The sequence below is a fragment of the Myripristis murdjan genome, chromosome 11 (assembly GCF_902150065.1).
Source record: "Myripristis murdjan chromosome 11, fMyrMur1.1, whole genome shotgun sequence".
In the NCBI taxonomy this organism is placed as follows: Eukaryota; Metazoa; Chordata; class Actinopteri; order Holocentriformes; family Holocentridae; genus Myripristis; species Myripristis murdjan.
Genome location: NC_043990.1, coordinates 24,030,920 through 24,047,019, shown reverse-complemented (window position 1 = coordinate 24,047,019; position 16,100 = coordinate 24,030,920). Strand labels below are relative to the sequence as shown.

Here is a 16,100-nt window from a genome sequence, read left to right as displayed (position 1 = left end):
TCCCAAAACGGGTCTTGCAACTGAGATACTGCTCCCTGAGTTCACAGGGATCAGCAGGGTGGACTAATTATACATGATGAGCAGTGCAAAAGTAGCACTCACTGCTGTTCTATCAAGACATCATTTAGCTACTAATTGAGAGGAAAACATATCATTCATCTGTGACTTTACACCGTGAAACAGCTGATCTCAATCACTCATAAAAACAGTTTATTCTTTTCGGCTCTTGCATTTCAAGCGTCCGTTTTTTTCATTTTTGATCTGTTCTAGTGTGTCTCCAAAACCAAGTGCAAGATCACAGTGGCACAGTACTAAATATTCATGAGTATAACAACAGCTTCAGCATCCATCCTTCCATGTTGACTGCTTTGCTTTTGTCAGCTGCAAACAGAGTGACTAGAGTGATTGTTTATTGGATGTGGTGAATGGAACAGGTCAGAGAGTTTCAAACTGTGAGTCCGGGTCTGGAAACAGGTGGGTCATGGGAAGGGTAATGCATTATTTTCTCGATAACAGAGCAGATATTTTTGAATCATACAATGTAGGCAGTTTTTACATCAATCAGGACCCCTAGAGCAACAAGCCCTAAATCAAAGAGCAGCTGATGTGCTGTCCAAAAACAATAATGATACCAAAAATAAAAGAAAATTCTATTTTGTAACATGTCAAGGATGTGATGGTGTGTTCTTTGCCAGGAAAAGTCAACATTAAATCACATGTAATGTCGAGCAAATAATATATTTCATGGATTCGCTCATATAGAATGTAAGGCAATGTTTAATGTTTAACTTAATACAGAACAAATATAGAATTCATTGTAATTGCGGATGTAAATCCATTCAGAAGCTTTACTAATTTTTGACAACTTAGTTTCACCAAACCAAATAGCTGGTGGCTCTCAAGACAAACAGTACCTCTGCAGGTTGGTTCTAGCATGAAAAAGTCTTGGAACCCCTGGCTTAAGGCACTTGCCTCAAGAACTTTCTTCAAAGACCAAGACCCAGGAGCTTTTTGGTGGAAAAAGGGCATCAGAGTCATCCAGACATGGGAGCTGCCCAGTCCAACCACAGTTTTCTGCTGTATGCCACTGAGCTGCTCTGCTGACAGCAAGGAAGGGTGTCAATCATTTCCTTTCCCACACACACTTTTCTCAGCTGGTCCACAGTATCAGATGAGCAGCCTCGAGAACATTCCCACTTCCCAAACCCTTCGGTGTGCGATGGCTTCGACGTTGCGTCCATCCCTCTCCTCGACTCTGAGGGTTTTCCTCCTCCACCTCGCGTCTCCCAGCTCCCGCTAAGCAGCTTCTCAGGCTGCATAAGTGCAGTGCCGGCATTATTATAATTATTACCCCACATCAGCTCAGCCTTCCCAATGACACTCCTTAACCCCCACCTCCTCCCTCCCTCTTAAAAGAGAGGCGGATTAGCAGCTCACCTAAAGCCACGGGAGGTGCGCAGTGAAAGCCTATAGCACCCGAAGCACAGGTAATTTACACCGGCACAGCCACAGTCTAGCCGCACTCATAGCCCGGTTTGTCCTGGAAATGTTTGCTGCAGCTTTTCTATACGGAGGCCTGGAAAATGTCAAAGCGGGAATTTTTGGTTGCCTCTCGGTTGGTTGGAATTTCTCCTTCAGCAATCCTGAGATTAGCCTCGGCTGCTGCGGCTCTGTCCGTCACGTATTTGGAACTCTTCGCCACGTTGTCCCATCAGCGTCTTTTTAGCTAACGGCGGGAGAAGACTGCGCTTCCCATCAGCCAGCATGGCCACATTTCCAAAAAACGATGGATTTTGCTGTAATGGTGGGATCCACTGGATGTCATCTCTGACGACCTATCATGAGTGGCAGTACGCCCAGACAGGCTCCGCCCTCATCGAGCTGACAGGTATGGCGCCATGGTTACGACAGGCCGCAGTGGCAATCATAGTCCCCTTTTCACCATTTTACTCCATCCATTGCTGGAAATATAATATACGTACAGGAGTGGGGAACCATGTGCCGTGGAGGGCCAAGAGCTCCAACCACAAACTCCACCACGTGATTTCACTGATTAGTTCATCATCTCTGCTTGAAGGTGAGGTAAGTAGTGAAATCACCTGGTGGAGTTTTTGGCTGGAATGAAAACCTGCGGGCTCTCCGTGCTACAGCTGCCATTATCATAAATGTGTGATGAGCAGGTATGAGTGCATGTATATGACTGTATAAGGACTATATGTTGCTTTCACATACAAGCTACACTTATATGTTGAACATATATGCACCACAAATATTTCACCATATCTAGAGGGCTTCGTATATGACAACATTTTTCTGGTGTAGGGGTATTTATGGTCATATATTAGATTTCTGTATTGGAAGTGAATTGAATTCTGGATATTGGTTTGACTGCAAAGAAAACATCCAGAAGGAAGACAGAGAGATGGAGAGAGGGAATGAAAATAGAAGGAGTGTGAAGGAGCAAATAAAAAGAAGAGTGAGAGGGAGAGTGTTTGTGTTTGACAGAGAGGAATTGTCTGTCTGTCTCATCAACACTTGTCCCATCTCTTCCCTCTTTCTGTCTGCCTTTCTATCTCTCTCTCCCTCTCTCTCTTTCTCTCTCCCCATGTACTTATGCCAGGATGACATCGTCTCACCAACAATTTCCCTCTCTTTTCCTCCCTTGCTCCGGGTTTGTTTGCTCACCCGTTCTCGCTGTTGCTTCTTCTCCCTGGCATCCAGAAATCTCTCACTCTCCCTTTGTGTGTATGTGTGTGTGAGAGACCTGGCCACACTATATTTAGCTGCTGTGCCACTTTCTACAGTCCCCGAGTGGTGCAGAGCACAGGGGAGAGGTGTATGTGTGTGTTCGAGCACCTGTATGTTTGGCTAAAGACAGAATCCACCATGAAACACTTTAATACTGTGTAAAACATCTGTTGGCAGCATGTCTCGTTCCTGGGCCCATTTTCTCATTTGGTCTATTTTTTTTTTTCTTTTCCTGTGGATAATTGGCCAAATATAGTTGATGTGACATCACATTGAGATATTTCCAGCAGTTACAATGTGCCAGTTTAATTGAGGGATTTTTTTTTCAGCTATCTCACACATAAATAGTCAATGCCAGGCTTTGGTGTCAGAATCAAAGAACAAGGGCTTCTTTCCAAACTCACCATTTTGCACCGATCATCATAAAGGGAGAAATTCATTCTAGAAGAGCAAGTACTCCACTGACATTAGCTTCAATAGACCAGTGTGTATAGTTCACTTTTTTCTCCATTCCGTCTTGCTCTAATCATGTATATGTGAAACAGCTGGATGCAACAAGTTGAAGAACATCTTCTGATGGTAGTCAAAAGTCATGCCGGGAAATATAGGAGGTTACCAACTGAATTTGAAGTAAACAGAGTAGGTTGGGGGAAGGTGGGTGCTCCAAAACTATCAGAGGGATTTAGTTCCTTTAATACAGCTAGGATTGAGAGAAGGAGTGAGACAGAGCAAGTTCTCCAAATCTGAAAAGATCTAAAAATGAATTTGACACCATTGATAGTTGTATGATTTAGCGCATTTTGGAGGAAAAAGCAAACTGGGTTTGTCAACCTGCCATAACTGGATAGACAGCCGGTGGAAGAGCAGCCACACTGAATTCACAATACATCCCGACATGCTTAGCATTCATAAATGCCCTCTTGTTTTCTTGACTGATTATTCAATTAGTTATTGGCCCTGCCCTCCCTCCTGCTCGTTTGGTAGAGCTCACATCCCATCACTTGTCATTCATCTTGATGAGTTGTCTACCTTGAAACAGCACCTGTCCTGAGCCTGAGGTATCTGGCATCCAAGACTCCACAGGCAGCGAAGAGACAGACAGTGCGTGCAGCCAATCTGCATTTGGAATAGCAGCAATGACAGTGTTCATCTGTGTTTTTGAACAGGTTTTGCCTGTTGCATGTTTGCTTGTACCGTTCTTTCAGTCCTTATTGCTTTCTGCTGTTGCTGTTGTTGCTGCGACTGCCAGTACCTTCACACCGTTAGGCACAACCCAGCGTACTGCTGGCTGCAGGGAAGGAGAGAAAGGAGAGAGGGAAAGAGACAGAGGAGAGAGAGGGGTGCGTGGTTAGTAGGTTCCATCAGTGTTAATGCCACTGTCCATTTGGAGATTAGCAGAGAAGAAAACAGTCGAATACTGGAGAATGCGGATCTAAAATGATTTAAGCTTTTTAAGAATCAGTCTCTCTCTCTCTCTCTCTCTCTCTCTCTCTCTCTCTCTCTCTCTCTCTCTCTCTCTCTCTCTCTCTCTTTCTCTCACTCACTGACTCTCGCTCATTTTCAATTCAGTTCAATTCAAAGGTGCTTCACTAGCATGACAAGTAAAACAGCAAAGTATACATTTAGAAAAAGTATTGAAACATTAAACATTGTATGATCACTTTCTCTCTCAAACACAGTGAACACAAACCCAGACAGACTCTGGTTAACCTGCAAAAGTGTGTGTGTGTGTGTGTGTGTGTGTGTGTGTGTGTGTGTGTGTGTGTGTGTGTGTGTGTGTGTGTGTGTGTGTGTGTGTGTGTGTGTGTGTGTGTGGGACACAGAGGACCAAGTGTGTCTGGGCCGATCCTAATCCAGTGACCGTTAAATTACTGTACAGTAGTGAATTCACACAGCTCTACAAGGCACTCACTGTGCTTTCTATACACACATACACACTGCCTGTCAGCTTGTCAGCATTAGGTTTTTCATTGACCTTTGATTATCCTGCAGCTCAATGGCAGCCAGCCAATCAGACAGTTTGTTTGACATCAAAGATCGTTTACGCATCAGAAGATGAGTCACTCAATAGTGAAAACAAATCAGTGAAAACTTGAATATTAATCATCACCAGGCACTCGTCTCCAGCAATTTAGTCTCACTTTGGGATGACACACATGTCATTAGTTGTCATAGTGTAAACTAATTATTAAATGAGCAGCTCTACTCATTATTCCATTATGAAATGAATGATGGTTAATGATGGGAATATCACACTTGTTTCTACCATACTTGATCTTGATTGCTAACAACTAACTGAGGCCTGTTTGGCTGTTGTTTGCGTATTAGCAGTCCTCCAAGAAAAATCTTGTGGTTGCTTTGAAATTTGTGCAATACAAAACCTCTAAACATCAGACGCACACACGGGCCCATTCGTGTTTCACAGAAATCGAGGCGGAGTGAGGCCTCCTGCGTCTCCATCCCTCAGACATCGCTCTCAGACATCATCTGTAAAGCAGTACCAGGCCGGCTCTGTAGAGGCTGGCTGCGGTGGGAAACGCAGTTGATCATGCTAATTTGTTTTTGTGGCACCTGAGGGAAGGCAGGAGACAAATGAGAGGAGGAAAGAGAGGAGGAAAGAGGAGTAAAAATAGAGAGTCCTGATTCTCATTCATCTCCTCTGGTGGTGGAGGGAATTAGCATCTCGTTAGCATACAGCCATAAATACAACGGCACGCTCAGAGCAGAGACTGGAGTACAATACACTACCAGTGCCCGAGAGGGGTGTGTGTGTGTGTAATTGCATTGTAACAACAGGAAAAAGGCCTACAGAGGGATGAACTTTGTTACAACTCCCTTTTAGGTTTTACCCATTATGTAAGACATGGTAACAGTTTGTGTGTGCATGTGTGTGTGAGAGAGAGAGTCACCATGTGCCTCACCAATACATCCCACTATAAGGCGCTGTAGACTAGCCATGTAAGCGTGACAGATAATCAAATGACATCATCTCTTTCCCTCTCTCTCTCTTTCTCACTCTCTCTCTCTCTGTCTGCCTCACTAGTAAGGATGTTGTCCTGTATAGGTCAGAGCACACATATTGATTGGTGTGTGTTAGAGAGAGAGAGAGAGAGAGAGAGAGCGCGAAATTGACAGTCCTCCAGAGAGAATTAGAGGCCAAGAGAGAGAGAGAGAGAGGAATACAGGATAGCTGGACTGAAAGCAGGAAATGTTCAGCTCCTGGAAATGTGTTGATTATTTGAATTCAGCGCCTCAAAACTCCTTGCATGCTGTTAAATGCAATCGTTAATCCTCAAATTCACTTTAAGACGTCTCACAAAGCCTGCCGTTTTCTTTGTGCGGCATCACTTTTTTCGGCTGTGAGCTTGGCCCTTCATTTCCCTCTAACTGGCATCGCGGCGCTCTCCAAAGCTCCTCAATTGAACGTAATTAAACTCGCAGACATCCTGGAAATGATGACAGACCTTGCTTCATTATGACGGAGTCCAGCGTTCTCCCCAGCCCATCTGATAGGACTACACTCTTTTTAGCCTTTCCTGTTCATTTCAGTGGTGAAATTGGACTTTATTTTTAGGATTGAGATTTAGCTGTAATCAATGGCTGGCTCCGTGCAAAAGCAGCCGGTGGAATGGACTATATTAGCAGCCACTGACAGAATTTGCCAGTATGACAATCAACTGGTAGCTGGTGGTTATTTCCCTCCTTGAAGGAAAGGGGGAAATAAGAGAGAGCAAAGGAGGCTGAGTGACAGATGAAAGGTGAGATGCAGGGAGGAAGAGACATACAAAATGACTCACATGAGGTCTAGAGGGGGAGAGGGAGTCTTAAAGAGTTAAGAATGAGAAGAAGAAGAAGAAGTCGAGGATGCTGAATTGAGGTCGAGAGGGAAATACGGTCAGGTGGCACGGCGGGTCTGAACCATCATTCATTCACACAAACCAGACCGCTGTTGTGTCTAAAGGACAAAGCCTGGGCCCATTCTGTCTGTCTGTGTGTGCTGAGGTTGAGTGTGTGTGTGTATGTGTGTGTGAGCGATCACATCGGGGAGTTGTGTATGAGCGCGTGTGTATATATGGGGGTTATGTGAAGGACGTTTGACTCGTCTACGATCTCCTGACTGCCATCCATCCTCCTCTGACAGGGTATTAGCAGCACAGCATGGGGGATCTCTCCCACCATTGCACCCATGGGATCCAGCTTGACATTCATAGGGTGACAGTTTATTGTTCCGATCATTGCACTGTGTCCCAGAGATCACTTTGCAGACAAACAGTCCGGCCCGTATTGTTTTTCATCTGTCCAGCCGTGGCTGCTCACGCTAACTACCCAGGTCTTATTGAGAATGAAATAATAAAACGCATCACTTCCTGTGCACCGGTGGATTTTTTTTTTCCCCCCAGAAGCAGTACCAGCTGAGAGTTCAGAACAGCCAATGGAAAAGCTTTCACGAGCCGGGTGTAATCGCCATTGTGTAACAGCAATCAGCAATGGAGAGGAGCAAAACAGACATTCACTTATATGAAAATGTCATGGATTAGTACGTTAAGAGAAGGCCAACAAGCTGTCAGTAGCAGGAGTACAGAAACTATAATTATATTTACCCTCTTCCACTGACAGCTTGTTGGCCTTCTCTCATAGTGATTTAAAAAAAAAAAAAAAAAAATCTAACAACGCTGGTTTGTACTGAGAGTGTGGGGGCATTTGAATACTGGGATATCATAATTCTTAAATTGATGATGCACATCGGTTGACGATAAGGTGACCAGATGTTTTTGGGAGTGAATCTGGGTCATTTCAGATTTGTTAATGGTTAACACTCAACAGACGTTCAGCATCACAGAATCTGAACAGAAATGAGTCAAATGCTTGTGCACTGCAAAAACGCAAAATCTTACCAAGATTATTTGTCTTATTTCAAGTCCAAAATCGAAATATCTCATTACACTTAAAATAAGACATGATCACCTCAGAAGTAAATTGTTTTTAGACAATTTTCACTTGTTTCAAGTGAAAATTCCCTTGAAACAAGTGAAAATTTGCTTGTTTCATTGGCAAAATTTGCCAGTGGAAAAAGTGAAAATTCACTTGAAATGAGTGAAAATTAGCTAGAAACAAGAAACAAATTTTGCCAATGAAATTTTCACTTGAAACAAGAGACAATTGTCGAAAAACAAGTTACTTCTGAGGTGATCATGTCTTATTTTAAGTGTAATGAGATATTTTGACTAGGAATAAGACATTTTTGACTTGAAATAAGACAAATAATCTTGGTAAGATTTTGAGTTTTTGCAGTGTGAAAGACCTTTTACAAGCCTTTTTTATTTATTTATTTATTTTTTTTCAAATTTTAGATCTGTCTGTCACTTTTGTAGCCGCCAGTTACAAAACAGGAAAAGTTGACTCTTCACATAACACCAGCAGCGACTTATAATCCGCGTGTACCCACAAGCAGGATAGGTTTCTTGTGGTGTTGAAATTAAAAATTATAAGTCACAAGGCATCGCCTGGTAATACCAGTGCCCTCTGCAGAGAGGGGATCCTGGGACGTTTTTCATCCAGCAAGGGATGAAGCATCAGATCTGGGGAACGTGCCCAGAAAACAGGCCTGGTCACCCTCGTGGATGCCGCCTTGGCTTCCTGGTGTTGATGCTGTGTCGCTCAAATCTGTTCCTCAAGTCTTTATATTTGCATGTCTGACTCCCGGGACAGGAAACAAGCCTCATGTGTCTCAAAATTCACTCACCGCTTTCACCATTAGGGAGTCCTGCTAATAATTGTAGGATTGCACTGAAACCCTGAGTCCACTAGTTGGCTAACGGAGGCTGATCTGACCCACAGGCTTTCCTGTTGCTTCACCCCGTTTAACCTCCAGAAAGACGTACAACAGCTCTTTGTGTCTCTGAACTTCCCCTGAGCCTCGACTCGCTTTGTCCAAGAGCTACTGCTGCTCTGACCACAGCCTCCACGCTTCCTCTCAGTGTGTGTGTGTGTGTGTTTTTGTGTGTGCGCGCATGTGCGTATGTACATTCATGTCGGTCGGGTCTAAGGAAGCAGTCAAGTGCTCATTAAAATCCAGTGGAAATATCCGTGTGTGTGTGTGTGTGGATCTTTCCATCGTTCCCCTCATGATGCAAGCCGTCTGAAATGGGCCTAAAGCCTCTGTCTCCAAACACTGCACATCTCCAGATTACAAGTGGACAAAAATCTGCCCTGTTCCAAATAATCTGCCCTGAAAGGCAAGAGAGGCGATGGCAGATCAGCGATGTAACAGCCCAGAAAAGCGGAGAAGGAGAGATGTGTCACTAATGAGATGAAAGAGGGTTTTTTTTTTCCCCCGAGTCGAGTTTTTTTCACCTCTCACTTTGTTCTTTTTCTCGTTTCTCTCTTCAGGTTTCAGGAGAAATGAGGAGATGAGAGCAATGGAGGTCCTTCCCATCCTGAAAGAAAAAGTTGCCTTTTTGTCAGGTGAGTCTGTGTGTGTGTGTGTGTATATATGTATATAGTTGCACGTGTGTGTGTGTGTACTGTATGTGTAGTCTCACAAGCAGATACCGCTATTTGATCCCTGCAAATAAGGTTAATGAAACATGAAGTACATTTTCCTTGGCGCTTCTCTCCATCGCTCTCTCTCTCTCTTTCACACACACACTGACACGCACACACATTCACACACTCACACACACACACACACACACAGATCCCCCGGGTATTACGCTGTACACACTTTCTGTCACAGCTTGTGCCTTTCACTTGCTTGCTCTCTCCTCTCTCTCTCTCACTCACATACACACACTCACATACACACACTCACATACACACACACACTGGATGCAATAAGAAATCCATTATTTTGTTTGTAAAAGGGGTCACACTGCAGCCCCAACACTTAAGTCTTGACCCCTCGTCTCTCTCACGCACACACACACACACACACACTTAACTCACTTTCATACACACAGATAGCCATTGTTCAGCGAGTGTCAACAGGCCTACAGAGGTCTACGAGCTCAACCAACCTCTGACACACACACACATACACAAACTAGATTGTGCCAGGGAAAACTCCCAGGAGGCCGAGTTGGAGATAGGAACTGCCAAGAACATCCAGCAGGATTATTTGCACAACGCACAACAACATTATTCAACTCCTTCATTTAAGTGAGCGTGTATAGTGTGTGTGTGTGTTTATATACATTATGCGCTTTATTCACATTTGCGTGCATGCATACGCCGCTAAGAGACCTTCACACAGATTCCAACTGTAGCAAGAGGAATATCAGATGAATAGAAATGTGTGTTTGTGAATATATGTGTGTGTGTGTGTGTGTGTGTGCGTGCGTGCGAGCACGTCCTGTTCTCGCTCCTCTTTGCTCTCCTTGTGCACGCAGCCAAGGTCACAGGCAGAAATACAATGATGAGGACGATGACTCAGACAAACACACCGAGAGAAATTGAGAGCGAGAGAGAGAGAGAGAGGGCAGCGTTGTCATGGAGATGACTTACAGTCAGCAGCCACATCCCATAATAGTCGCTGCCGAAGTAAATTGGCTTTGAAATGAAGGAGGCAGAGGAGGGGATGCTGAGGGAAAAAAAGGAGGGTAAATGAGCGGAGCCCATTAGCCTGGATTGGGCCCTGTAATGAAGCGGTCGGGTCGGCCCGCGCTCGCTCGCTCGCGCTCGCCCGTGCGCCGCGTGAGCGCTTGATTTTCACCTCTGAGCAGCCGAGGCGAGCCCACAGGCGCACGGCAACCCAACTGAACTCAATAATTTGTGGGCTGGACGCGGCCCGTGTTTACGTGTTCCCACATGACTACAGCAACTCATTACTGCAGTGACTGGTCAGGAACTGGGAGCTGAATATTATTATTACTGTTATCATCACTATTATTACCATTAGTATTATTACAGCACGAGGAAATCAGAGTTCAGGAAAGCTGCACTTCAGACGTCACTTTCACTACCATGCATTACTGCAAATGGGTATTGTTCACAAAGTGAAAATAACTAAAGGGTAGTGATGAGGTTGGACTGTGACTATAAGGCTCTTGCAGGGAAAAAATACCAAACACAGAATGTTTAAAATACACAGCAATAAACAGAAGACACAATATAGTGCCGAATTTAGCTCGCATGTACTTGGAATACTCTAGCAGATGTGAAGAGATCATGAGCCAAGCGAGTTATTGCTTCATAAGGCTGTAGGAAGCAGACATTTCTCTTGTACATTTTGCACAAACAAAAACATGCGTCAGTCAAGAGGAAGACACTTCATACCAACACACACATTCAGCTTGTGTGGAATTATAATTTTTGTGCGCATTTGGCTTGAACTACTCTTCCACTGCTCTCTGTATGAGTTATGGTTGGTCCTTGTTGAAGCATCACGTCAAAACTGATTTGTTTATAGCTGTGCTGTTATTCACTCTAACTTCAGTACAGCTGCAGTTCTTTAGGCAAAGATTACATGCCCGCTAACATCTTTTAATAATTTTTGCCAGCTTTTTGTTTTGACACAGGTTACTTGACACATATTAAATTAAGTTAGCGGTAATTTCTTGTTTACAGCGGAAACATCATCCCTCATCGTTTTCCAGCCGAGAGTTACAGCCAAACTATTGAAAGGCTGTGGCCGTGCGATATCAACAGGGCGTATTATTTTCCAGCGTTACAGATTGATGCAGCAGTTGGAAATCCACGTTCAAATCAATCACGCCACGTTGTTATTGGCATTTCACCCAGTCTCTCTCACTTTCGGTGCTCATATTATTAAGTCTTGTTATTATTTGTTGAATTGATTTCAGTGCCAGTCCCGTGCGTGATTGCAGCCAAAGTGAACAGTGTGCCTGGGCAGCTGTTATTCTATCTGGATGAGGCTGCAAAATCACCATCCATTTAACACCAAACCTGCTTTTTTGATATGTCTTCCTCATTGGATCTGTTCAGCTATTACAGTGCATAAAGGGGGAAAAGGATGGCAGTGATTCCTGTTGCACCTTTATTTGTCATGCTCTTCCTCTGATCTTACCGCGTTTGTCTGTGTGTGTGTGTGTGTGTCTCCGCAGGCGGCAGAGACAAACGCGGTGGCCCGGTGTTAACGTTTCCATCACGCAGCAACCACGACAGAATACGACAGGACGACCTGAGGAGACTCATCGCCTACCTCGCTGGAATCCCCAGGTTACATATTCACTGTATCTGTATCTCTCGCTTGTGTGTGTGTGTGTGTGTGTGTGTGCGGTCATTTTGCTAAGGAGGCGGATTAGCGATGGCTCGATAGGAAGTAACAGCAAACACCCCAAGCAAGTGGATGAGCATCTGTAAGCAAACACATGAGAGATGGAGAGCGAGATGAGAGGAGCATGTGAGTGCTGAAGGAGAGGGAGGGGCACGGCGGTCAAGAGAGGAACGAGTATAGTAGAGAGAGAGGGAGGGAGGGAGGATGAAAAGAGAGGGACATGTGAAAGTAGAGAGAAGATGGAATGAAGTGGAGGAGAGAGAAAGAAATAATTCAGGGCCAGAGAGGCTGCCGCAGCTTCTCTGCTGCCAAAAAAACTCTTCCTTTACACTCCATCACAACATAGAAAGAGACATGGATATACTGAGAGTGAGAGAGAGAGGGAGGGAGGGAGAGAGGGAGGGAGGGAGCCTAAGCTAAGAGATCTATAACAGAAAACAAATGAGGGAGGGGGGAGGGATCAACAGAGAGACAGAGAGAGAGAGAGGGAAGGAGGAGGTGGGGATTAAAACTGACAGAGCAAGAGAGAGCGCGCATGTGTGAGGAGGTGTGTGTGTGTGTATGTGTGTGTGTGTATGTGTGTGTGTGTGTGTGTGAAAGCAAAACAAAGTGTCGCAGTAGCCGAGGCAGTGCAGCAGCACCAGCAGCAGGAGCAGGAGCAGGAGCAGCGTTAGTTGTTGTGGGTGCGTAGCTCCTCACCTCCCAGGTAAAAAAATCTCTCTCCTCTCCATCTCTCCATCTTCTGCTGGGGCTTTTTAATCCATCCGTCCATCCAGCCTGTCACTCCTCTCCTCCCTCCATCAATCTCATCTCATCCCTCCTTCCACCTCTCCTCTCCACGGGAGTCGATTTATCATCTTTTCCCACTTGTCTGCTCCCTCGCTCCCTCACCTCTGAGCACCTTTTGCAAATTCATTTCAAGTGGTTTAATGTCTTCTTTTCACATTTTCGATACATCCTCGATATTTCGAGCCATATAACCACCCCTGTCATCATGTCACATTTTGCATATCTTCACATTCTCTCTCTCTCTCTCTCTCTCTCTCTCGCTGTGTTGTTGTTGGTGACCAGAGGTGTTGTTCTATTTTGGGAAGGCAACATCTGCACTCTATGTTCATGACAGGCTGTGGATAGAGAGAGAGAGAACATGAACAAACAGGTTTTTTTTTTTTTTGAGGAATGGATGGAGATGAAAGAAGCAAAGGATGATTGTGCAGGAACAGAGTGATCCCGAAATAGAAGTATTTTTAGCAGTCCACGAAAAGGAAGGGAGTGAGGAAGGGAGACATTTGGGAAGGGATAGAGATATTTAGAGAAGACGAAACAATGTGGAGCAATAACACAGTTTTAAAATGATGCTTGTTCCGGCGACGTGCAGAGTGATGGAAGGAGGTGAAGGTAGGTTATGTGACGATGCAAGGTGTAACATGATAAAAGTTGATAGAAGATGTCAAACACGCAGTGAAGATTTGCACTTCAAGGCTGTTGAGATAAATGCTCAGAGTAACTGGGACTAGTGTTTTCATCTCAGTTTGTGCAGCTCTAGTTTTTCTGTGTGTGTGTGTGTGTGTCTATGTGTGTGTGTGTGTGTGTCTGTGTGTGGGCGGTGTGTGGGATGCCTGCTTGCTGCGTAGGCTCCTCACTGTATAGAAAATGCGTCATCTCATGGTTTGTTTTGATCCTCTCCGCTCCTCTCCTCTCCTCTCTCCTCTCCTCTCCACCCATCCCATCTCCTCTTTCTGTTCTCTCTCTCTATCTCTCTGGATTATACTCTCACCAATCTCCCACTAACCCCTCCCTCACCTCTCCGCTCTCCCTCTCCTGTCTCCTCTTGTATTCCTCCCACTCTCGCCGATCCTCCCTCTGCGCGCCGCAGCGAGGAGGTGTGTAAACATGGCTTCACGGTCATCGTGGACATGCGCGGCTCCAAGTGGGACAGCATCAAGCCTCTGCTGAAGATCCTGCAGGAGTCGTTCCCCTCCTGCATCCACGTCGCCCTCATCATCAAACCCGACAACTTCTGGCAGAAGCAGAGGACCAACTTCGGCAGTTCCAAGTTCGAGTTCGAGGTGAGCTGGGAAAATCTCCCCTCTCTCTTGGCAAACAAAATGCAAGTGAGACGGAGGGTGGGGCAGTGACGTATATACCAAATTTATGTTTTTTAACAGTTTATGTAAGTGCGATCCCAGCTCTCTGGCTCCCCATTTCATCATCTGCCTTCATCTCGTCTATGGAAAATGCAGGAATGTTAGCAAACAGTTCATAAACAATTACACAGCTACATGGAAGCACTGCTTATACCGTAATGTGATTTATAAGTGCAGAGTATGTGTTGTCTCAACGGCATCACTATTTAGCCATATATAGGAACATACAGCAGCGCTCCATGTAAACTAATTGATGAAGAACACCAAAGTGCGTCATAAAAGTTCATTTGCACACAAACTGAGTTATGGGAGCTGTGTTGCAGCTAAAATGTGAAGACTTATAGTTCATGTTAACAGGGTTCCCACCTTTCTGAAAGGTCAGAGAAAGCCAAGGAATTCCATTGTCTTCATCACTTCCCCCTGCAGAATAAAACAGAATTAAAAACTTCAATAAGACCGTTGAAACCAATTTTTTTTTTAATTTTGGTCAAGAAAAAAAAAAAGACACACTTAATGGTATGACAAGACACAAAGGGGCTCAGGGTGCTCGGAGACTTCAGATGTTTGTTTCCAACAGGTGCTCTTTTGCACAGGATAGAATTACAATTCAAAAAGAAATGTTGCAAAGGCACTCTGTTTAGAGAAAAGTATCAAAAAGCCTTTAATATTCACATGGCAAACACTTAATGGTATGTTTATATAGATCATGGAAATTCAACATTTTAGTCATGGCAATTCACGGAAAAGTCTAAATTTTTCATTCGATGCAGAGTGGGAACCGTGTGTTAAATGTTTACAATAATACACCTTGTATTTTCTTTTCTTTATTAGATACTGCTCACTTAAGCGCATTTTTGATTGTGAAGAAAGACTTAACTCAATTTATATAGCACCTTTCATACAAATATGGAGCCCAAAGTGCTTCACAAAGCAAGTTTAAAACAACACAGACAATAAACAAATAAATGAATAAATAGATATTAAAAATTGTCCAAGGATAAACTTACAACAATAAACCGATGAAATATTTAAAAACAAATGAATGGAATGCATTAAACATAAGGGAAAAAAATAATATGAAAACCAATTAGCCTCACGAGTACTTTTATGGCACACTTTCAGAATATTTTAAAGTGAAACTGTGGAGGACCTTAATGATCTGGCTGGAACATAACATGAAAGAAAACCTCTGGTGGCAAGGTCATTTAAAGCTTTTAAACATGTAATAGACCTTTAAACCTTAAAATTAAGGTTCTGGCTGCTGCTTTCTGAACTAACTGTAGTTAAAAGGGAATTTCAGTAGTCTAAATAGCTAGTAATAAAAGCACAAATGAGGACTTCAGCATCTTTCTTAGTTTAAAAGAAAAAAAAAAGGTTTGACTTTGGCGATATTCCTATGATGAATGAAGGATGTTTTAATGGCCTTGTTAAAATGGGAGTTAGAATTTAAATCAGAGTCTGAAATCACTCCCAAGTTTGTGATGTGTTTTTTAATCTGTTCGCTAAAACCATCGAGCACTGAGTGCAGTTGTTCTCTGCCTCTTTTGGTCCTATGAAAACAATCTGTTTTTTCCTCATTTCGTGGCAGTGAGAGCATGCAATTCATTGGGGTCATTTGGCGAAACATGTACTATTGTGTGTCATCAGCATAAAAATGTTAATTGACATGGCGGTGGTTAATATGTTTCCCAGTGGGAGCATATGCAGTGAAAACAAAATTGGGCCAAGAATGCTTCCCTGAGGAATACCATATTAAATACCATTATTCTCTGATACATAAGCACTCAGACTGACAAAAAACTGGCTACCAGATAAGTACAAGTGAAACCAAGCTGATACATGGTCAGAGAGACTCACCCTTTTCTCAGGTCTGTCAATTAAAATTTTGTGATTGATAGTACCAAATGCTGTATTGAGGTCTAAAAGAAGGACGGCCGTATTTTTTGCGGCCACAAATTCTCAGGTCACTT

General features: G+C 43.9%; 1 protein-coding gene across 4 annotated transcripts in view; it reads left to right on the top strand.

Moving 5' to 3' along the window:
* Positions 1-16,100, top strand: part of LOC115367628 (triple functional domain protein) — a 91,589-nt gene that overhangs the window by 28,594 nt on the left and 46,895 nt on the right. For 3 of the 4 annotated variants that reach the window (XM_030063465.1, XM_030063466.1, XM_030063467.1), the window contains exons 1-4: positions 1,439-1,888; positions 9,139-9,213; positions 11,811-11,925; positions 13,860-14,052. In XM_030063465.1, coding sequence (XP_029919325.1) covers positions 1,765-1,888; positions 9,139-9,213; positions 11,811-11,925; positions 13,860-14,052 — 507 coding nt within the window. In that variant the 5' untranslated portion in view covers positions 1,439-1,764. Of the gene's footprint in view, positions 1-1,438; positions 1,889-9,138; positions 9,214-11,810; positions 11,926-13,859; positions 14,053-16,100 lie in introns of those variants that run through there. The other variant, XM_030063468.1, reaches the window with a different exon arrangement.